The sequence below is a fragment of the Numenius arquata genome, chromosome 25 (assembly GCF_964106895.1).
Source record: "Numenius arquata chromosome 25, bNumArq3.hap1.1, whole genome shotgun sequence".
Taxonomy (NCBI): Eukaryota; Metazoa; Chordata; class Aves; order Charadriiformes; family Scolopacidae; genus Numenius; species Numenius arquata.
In genome coordinates this window covers 2322954-2330623 of record NC_133600.1, presented here as the reverse complement: position 1 = coordinate 2330623, position 7670 = coordinate 2322954, and the positions used below count along the sequence as shown (strand labels likewise).

The window sequence follows — 7670 nt, the reverse complement described above, 5'->3', positions numbered from 1 at the left end:
ATGTGGGGATAAAGATGGGAATGTGGGGATGGGAACATGGTGCTGGGGATGAGAATGTGGGGATAAAGATGGGAATGTGGGGATGGGAACATGGTGCTGGGGATGGGGACGTGGTGCTTTGGGATGGGAATGTGGGGATGAAAACATGGTGCCAGGGATGGGAACACGGTGCCGGGAATGGAAAGACGTTGCTGGGAATGTGGTGCCGGGGATGGGGACATGGTGCTGGGGATGAGAATGTGGGGATAGAGATGGGAATGTGGGGATGGGAACATGGTGCTGGGGATGGGAACGTGGTGCCGGGGATGGGAATGCGGTGCTGAGAACGGGAAGGCGGTGCCGGGGATGGGACCGTGGCCCCGGTGCACCCCCCCCGGGTGCTCACGCGGGTGCTCCCCCCCCCTCCCCGGAGCGGTGCGCGGCGCGGCCGACAGGGGGCGCTGCCGGGCGGGGGTTGGCGCGGCTCCGGGCGCGGCCGGCAGGGGTCGCGGCGCGCGCCGCCTTTGTTGCCGTTGGCGCCTTCCTCTGCCGGGGCGGCGGCGGCGGCGGCGGCGCGCGCGGGCTCGTGCGGGCGGCGGGAGCGGAGCGGGGCGGGGCGGCGCGAGCGGCGGCGGCGGCGCGGGGAGCTCGGGGCGGCTCGGCTCGGCGGGGAGGATGGAGATGAAGAAGCGGTTGACGTTGGAGCTGCGCAACAAGAAACCGGGCGAGGTACCGGGTGCCGCCGAGCGCGTGGCCGGGCCGGGGGGTGTGGGGGGGAACCGGGAGGGCACGTGCGGCGGGGAAGCGGGGGACGGGACGGGACGGGACGGCCCGCGGGGGTCCCGCACGGTGAGGGGGGTGGTGAGGGGAATGCGGAGCGAGGTGGCGGGGAACTCCCCTCCCACCACCCCCCCCCCGCGCCTCCACCGGCATGGCGGCGCGCACGTGCGCGGCGGGGCCCGGACCGACCCCGGGCGGCGGCGGCCGGTCCCGTCCCGTCCCGTCCCGTCCCGCCGCGGGGGAAGTTGGGCAGAGGGGGGGGCGCCCGTGCTGGACCGGGCCGCGCTGCGTTCCCCCCTCCGCCCCGCGCCGGAGCCGCCGAGCAAGGCCCGGGGCGGCCCCGCGCAGCCATGGCGGCTCGGCCATGTTAGCGGCCGCCCGGGCCTGCCCCGGCCCGCCCCGCCGGGGCCAGGGACTCATCGCGGGGTGCGCCCGGGCCGGGCCCGGGGTTCCCTCCCGCCTGTCAGGGCTCGGCGCCGGGTGTCCGGGGGGCAGCGGCGGGGCCGGGCCTGGCGGGGGGAGCTGGGTGCTGGGCCGCGGTTCCCCTTCGCCCGGGGAAGGGGCCGAGGCGGAGGCCCCGCGGCCCTCGCCGCCCCGCTCCCCCGCCGCCTCGCCTCAGGTGGCCGCCGTGGGGCCGGGCCCGGGGCTCCGCTTCGTCCTTCAGGTTCCCGGAGGCGGCGGGGCTGGGGAAGGGCGGCCGCCCCTTCTCCGGGCCGGGCCGCGGCCCCGCTGGCCGCCTCGCCGTGAGGTGGCCGGTGGCTGTCACCCGGCCCGCGGCCGGGCCGCTGTGTCGTGGCAGCGTGCGGCCCTGGGCAGCTTAAAACCCAGGACGGGGAAAATGGGTTGTAAATGGAGCTTTGGGTAGAGATTAAAGGTGCTTTACGGATAGAATCGGAGAGTGGTTCGGGTTGGAAGGGACCTTAAAGCCCCGCCAGTGCCACCCCCTGCCCTGGGCAGGGACACCTCCCACCAGACCAGCTTGCTCCAAGCCCCCTCCAACGTGGCCTTGAACCCCTCCAGGGGTGGGGTGGCAAAGGGACCTGCAGGGCGAGGGCAGTTTGAGACATGGCGGTGTCCCGTCCGAGGCCACACGCTGTGGGTCACCCCTGGTCTGACACCGTGGGCAATGACACGCTGCAGGGACAGAGCTTGAGTCCCCTGGGAGCAAACGCTGGCCAAGCCAGCCTGGCTGCTGGGGGACGCCATCCTGGCCGCTTCGTCCTGCCTTTGCCCTGCCACCCAGGGCTGGGCTCTGCTCCAGGCTAAAGCTGCTCTGGGCCAGGTTAGTTCATAACCTGATACCGTTCTGTGCCCGCACCCGGCTTTGGCCACCTTTACACCACCTTGGGGACAGTCTGGGTTCAGTCGGAGGCTTCTCTGGGGCGTTGGGAGCAAAACGAGCTCAGCTACAACGCTCCTGGCAGAGCCTGTTTGCTGAGCCTTGGCCAGTGATGCCACTTTTGGAGTTGTAAGCGTTAAATTCATGCGGAGTTTGTGCTGCAGAGATGGCACGGCAGCCCCGAAACCGCTCTGCCAGTAAGGCAAAGGGATTTTAAAATGACTCCCTAGGAGCTGGCTGATCCGAGTAAGGGAGGTAAAATGGGAGCGCTGTGAATGAGGAATTTGGAGAGCATCACCAGCCTCCTGGCCAAGGCTGATTTTTTTTGCATCTTGCTGTGAAGAATGTGTTGGGGTAAAAGCAAGTTTGGGAAGTGGCCTGTGAGAGCTGGGGCTCGAGCCCTCCCCTGCGTTTTTGGGGGAGAGGGGGATGCAGGTGTGTTTACCCTCCAGGCGTTTTGGGGGGGAAAACAGTTCTGTGCTGGTGTTTCATGGTCCTAATGCCATGGGGGGGTGATTTTTGTGCCGAGTTCCCCGTTAGCGATGGCCTCCGTGTGTGTAGTCTGCTGGGTAAAATAGGAGATGCCATCAGCTCTCCTGCACTACGAGCCTGGGGTTGAGCTCCTCTGCTTAGCGAGGTGCCAAGACTTGTGTGTCACCTCTGCCTGGGGACTGTCACAGGGAAACGGATCCTCCGGAGGCAAGTTTTCCAGCACCCCAGTGGTGTGGGGGAGAGAGTTGAAGGGGACAAAACCAGGCGACCTTGTTTGGCCTCTTGCTAGTGAAGCCTGAAGCGTGACTCTGAAAAGCTTCTTGATGCCTTCTGCGTGAAACGTTTTGCTGCAACCTCATGGTTCAACCCCTTCGTGCTTCCTAGTGGAGAAGGTGGACCTTGGTTGGAGCCACGGGGTGTGGGTGGCGCTGCCATCCTGTGGTGTGTGGCTCGTGCTTAAAGTTGTGACCACCATGAGGGATTCTCACCTTGTGCCCTCGCAGAAGTGATTTGGGTTTTAACACCTTGCGTGTCCCTCGGTGTGACCGAGGAGGACTTTTGGCCACAGCTGCTGCTTTGAAGTGTTGGTCACTGCGCCTGATGTCACCTTGACAGGCTTGGGGTGAGACGTAGCTGGGCGTGATGACAACTGCTGGGTGTCTCTGTTGGCAGGTGAAGGAGCTGGTCCTTGATAACTGCCGCTCGGACGATGGGAAGATCGTTGGTCTCTCTTCAGATTTCGAGAACCTGGAGTTCCTCAGCATGATCAACATCAACTTGCTGTCCGTCTCCAATCTCCCTAAACTCAACAAACTCCGGAAGGTGAGTCAGACCCGTGGTCCCATCTCTAGCAGTCCTTGCTCTGAGACTTCTGCTGCCCTGACCCTGGTGACAGTTGGTTTTCCTGCGTTTGCCAAAAAAGAAGGACATTTAATTTTGCTTTTTCCCCTGCAGCCTACAACCTAAGCAAGCGAGAGAGGTGGTTTTTTAGTACACAGTAAAATGCTTTTGAACTTAATATATAATAAGTTAGCCTCCTTTTTCTCTTGCTTTTGCTGTTATGCTGCTGTCAGATGCTTCAGTAACATCCTAATATTTTGGATTTTAGAGCCTCCGTGTCCTGCAGTACAGGGGGGGCTGGGGGCGCTGCGTGACAGTGGGAAAGGGGTTTGAAGTGAAAACTTGGAACTGCTGCTCTGTGGCCTGGTCTAACAAACAGGGTCTGGAACTTGGGGGCCCCGTTCTCATGACAATCTTATCCCCCATGTCGCAAGCGGAGACCCTTTGTGACCGTGTGATATTCCCTCCTGGCAGCTGGAGCTGAGTGATAACAGGATTTCTGGTGGCCTTGAAGTTCTAGCAGAGAGAACTCCTAACCTGACACACTTGAATCTAAGCGGCAACAAGATCAAAGACATCAATACCCTGGAGCCCTTGGTGAGTGAAAGGCTGTGCTGGAATCTGAGGGATGACGTTGTTTCCGTCTGTGCAGCAGAAGTCCAATGTCTTGGTAACTGTTCCAACAGCACTTCGTGGTTCTGATGGGAACAGATGAGTGGGTCCAGTTTGAGGCTGGGCTAATAGTTAATGGCTCCTCTGTCTGGAAAACCAGCAGCCAGTTGCTAAAAGAAGCGTGAAATTGGGCTGGATGAGTAAAACTGTGGATGCAGTGCTCAGTGTCCATCTGAGAAAGGACCGTTAATGGGTCGGATGCAGTTTGAGGTAGGTGGCACCTGGGGTGTCATGGAGATGAGTTGCTTGGACCCCCCCCCGTGAGGGTGTCCCATCGCATCAGTCCGAAGGCGCTGTTGTGCTGGGCTGGGATCCTCTCACCCTGGGTGCTGTCACAGCGTCGCCAGGGCTTCCCGTTCCATCTGAACTGCCCCGGAGAAGGCTCTTTGCCTTGTGATCCTGACTCCGTAGCTGAAAGGTCTGATGTAGGGCATTTGCCTCATTAGCCGTTGCCTTTGGTCCCTCTAAAAAGGGCTTGAAACTGGTTTTCTCCTCCTTTGCTTGACCTGGTGCATGGTGCCATGGTCCGAGCGGCAGAGCTGCTGTGGCACAGCCTGCAGGTCTCCCGTGTTCCGCTCTCGGGTGTTTTGCCTGATGTTTTGGGCAGGATGAGTCCGGCTCAGTGATTCCTCCTGCCTTGGGGGAGCTGGGCTTCCTGTGCTTCTTGCCCACCCCCCTCAGAAGGGAGTAAGATTGGCAAATGGGTTTCGCAGGGAGCTGGTTTCAAGGAGGGGAAACTAGGACAGAGGAGCTGAAAAGAAATCTTTCCTTACACTTAGGAAGAGCAATGACTTCTTTCCATCTGAGGAGCACGTGGTGCAAATAGTGCATGCAGAGGCTCTTCTGTACTAGATCTGCAGCAAACGAGCTGCCCTCTAATGGCTACCTGATCTTCAAACACCGTCAGCTTGTAAATAATCAGATGAATTGATCTTTGCAGAAAAAGTTGCCAAACCTCCATAGTCTGGACCTCTTCAACTGTGAGGTGACAATGCTCATCAACTACCGGGAGAGCGTGTTCACCCTCCTGCCCCAGCTCACCTACCTGGACGGGTTTGACGCCGACGACCAGGAAGCCCCTGACTCAGACCCTGAAGCAGATGGGGATGGACTGGAAGATGAGTATGAGAATGGAGAAGGTGAGGATTTTCTCCTCTTGGTTTTCTTGCAGGGGAATGACCTTCTTTTCCCTTTCCGCATGGTCAGGTTGCTAAATAAATGGTGATTATGGCTTGTCGCTAAAGTAGGGGCTGTCTGTGCTCCAAGTTGATGGGGCTTGTTGCTGTCCCTCCTTGTGCACGTGTCCTCTAGGGTTTCCTGCCCCTCGCTCCACCGTGGGGTTGGAGCTGTGAGCGCATCGCTTTGGGAACAGTAACGCTTACCTCCTCCTTTTGTTAGAAGGTGAGGAAGAGGATGATGATGACGACGAAGATGATTTGGATGAAGAAGTCATTGATGATGAAGAAGATGAAGATGATGATCTGGAAGGTGAAGAGGAGGAGGATGGAGTAGATGATGAGGTGAGGCTTTCTGGCACCAGAATAAATCTGCAGTGCCACGTTGGTATGTTTGGTGGTGCTTTTGTCCCTTAATCTGTGGCCCATCTGACCAGATGCCACGGATGTGGGCAGATCTGAGCAGTGCCACCGTGTGCCCTGGCTTTTCCCACACACCTTTTGACTTGTGGGCCACAGAGTTTGCCCGTTCACGCTTGTTTATTGCTTGGCCCGGTATTTCCTGTGGCTTCAAATGAGAGAAAGCCCCCCTACAGCCCCCTTCCTAGGGATGCAGGAAGCTGTTCAGGACCCGGCAGCTTCTCCCTGCTGGGCCTGGACCTGCATCCTGAGGAGAAGGCAGATGGTGGGTGCTGTGGAGTCACACCTTGCTCATGGGATTGCGGTTCGTGCAACAAAGCGTCTTTTTTTGACTCTAGGAGGAAGATGAGGAGGAAGACGGTGAGGATGACGAAGAAGATGAAGCCGATGATGGTGAGTCGAATCCTTACAGACTTAAGTGCTTGCCAAGGTGCCTCAACACTCTCATGTTTGCTGGTTTTGTGGAGTTTCCCAAGCTTCAGGGCGGTGCCCTTGTCACCCGCAGCTTTCCCCCGATAGAAAGTGCGACCTTTCTGCTTAAGCGACAGCTTCAGCGGTGCCCGTACCCCTGAGCTGACTATTGAATAGTGGTTACAAACAAGGGGTGACACAGCGGCGACAGGGAAACGGGCTTCAGTGCCTGCTGATACAACCAGGCTGGGTTAAATCTACCAAATATTAAAGAGATAAATTGCCTGGAAACCCAGTTCTGAGTAGCTTGAACTGAGGAGCAGGGCTTCTCTGGCAGAAGCTGGTGTTCGCCGCGTACGTGAGGAAATGCTTTTGGAGAGATCCGTTTCTCCTCCCGGCTGTAGAGCGGAGGGTTAGACCTGAGCTTCTTGACTTGATTCCATACTCCTCTGGTTATAACAAACTATAAAACCCCCCTGAGGGAATGTTGACAGAATATCGTGGCTGGCGCGACTTCAGATGATCTCGTGTGAGCTTGGTCAGAAGTGACTGAATTCTCCAGACACTACGTTTTTGGGGGTGCTCAACAACAACAACAACAACAAAAAAAAAAAAAAGCCCGTTTTCAAGCGGCCGTTGAAACGTGGGATGCTTGGAGGGCAGAGAGAAAATAGCTTGGTGTCTCCTGCTAGTCCAGGCTCTTCTGGGTGCCACGTGTGAAGCGTGGCAGGGTGGATCCCCGCTCCGTAATGGTGCCAGTCTAGTCTGTGCTTGCTCACCAGCAGGCTGTGGCTGCCGCGGCTGGAAGCCACAGCTCACGGGCTGTTCCGCAAGACTGAGCAGAGCTTCACGCTTCGCCTCTTTTTGCAGACCTTCCGCGAGGGGAAAAGAGAAAACGAAATCTAGAGGATGAAGGAGAGGAAGATGCAGAAGAGGAAGAGGACGATGAGGATGACTGATCCCAGCGAGCCAATCAGTTTTACAGACTATGACTGTGCTTGTCTTAACCTCCCCGTTGTGTCTATGTGAGACTGTAAATCCCCGTCTCCCGCTCCTCCCCCCTTTGTATGGCTGCAGCGTCCACAATATATTTTTTTAAGATGTAGAATACTGTAGGCATTCAGGGGAATCTTCCATACAAGGCTCACTTTCTCACAAGTATCTCATGACCAAAGGCTTTCTCCGTTTTGTGGTTTTGTGCAGCAGTTTGCAAAAAAAAAAAAAAAAAAAAAAAACCAACAAAAAACCCCAAAAAAACTAGAAAAAAAAATAGAAAAAAAAAAAAAATTCCTCCTCCTAGGGTATCTTTCGTGTCTGAAATCAGCCTTGCCACACTGGACCCAGAGCTCCAGCTCGCCACCGCAGCCAAGACGGCGTGTTTCCCGTCTGCGGGCCCTCAGACCAGCTTCCCGAAGACGCTTGGGCCGTCTCGAGCCGTGGGTACCGATCCGGTTCGTCTGGATGGACTCGGAGCGAACGGTCGCTGAGGTCTCTCTGATCATCAGAGAAATAATGGTGATGTGATCTCTGGAGATGCTTGAAGATACTTTAGTGCTGGGGAC

General features: G+C 57.8%; 1 protein-coding gene across 9 annotated transcripts; it reads left to right on the top strand.

The window, feature by feature from the left end:
• The first annotated feature begins 584 nt into the window (after nt 1–584).
• On the top strand, nt 585–7319 carry LOC141475300 (acidic leucine-rich nuclear phosphoprotein 32 family member B). Of its 9 annotated transcripts, XM_074163577.1 has the most exons (8): nt 594–708; nt 3263–3412; nt 3905–4027; nt 5043–5241; nt 5504–5622; nt 5950–5976; nt 6036–6090; nt 6979–7319. In XM_074163577.1, exons 1-8 carry the CDS (start codon nt 655–657, stop codon nt 7065–7067), a joined length of 816 nt encoding a protein of 271 aa, XP_074019678.1. In that variant the 5' UTR covers nt 594–654; the 3' UTR covers nt 7068–7319. The 9 variants fall into 9 exon arrangements, with proteins under 9 accessions (XP_074019680.1, XP_074019678.1, XP_074019679.1 ...); XM_074163579.1 differs by lacking the exon at nt 5950–5976 and having other exon boundaries at nt 585–708; XM_074163578.1 differs by lacking the exon at nt 5950–5976 and having other exon boundaries at nt 5501–5622.
• Nucleotides 7320–7670: the final 351 nt, after the last annotated feature.

Excerpts from the sequence above, each read along its gene's own strand:
- LOC141475300 (XM_074163575.1), top strand. The coding sequence starts at position 655 with ATGGAGATGAAGAAGCGGTTGACGTTGGAGCTGCGCAACAAGAAACCG. Across the intron at positions 3,413-3,904 it reads AACTCAACAAACTCCGGAAG|CTGGAGCTGAGTGATAACAG; the intron begins GTGAGTCAGACC and ends CCCTCCTGGCAG. Across the intron at positions 6,091-6,978 it reads AGAAGATGAAGCCGATGATG|ACCTTCCGCGAGGGGAAAAG; the intron begins GTGAGTCGAATC and ends CTCTTTTTGCAG.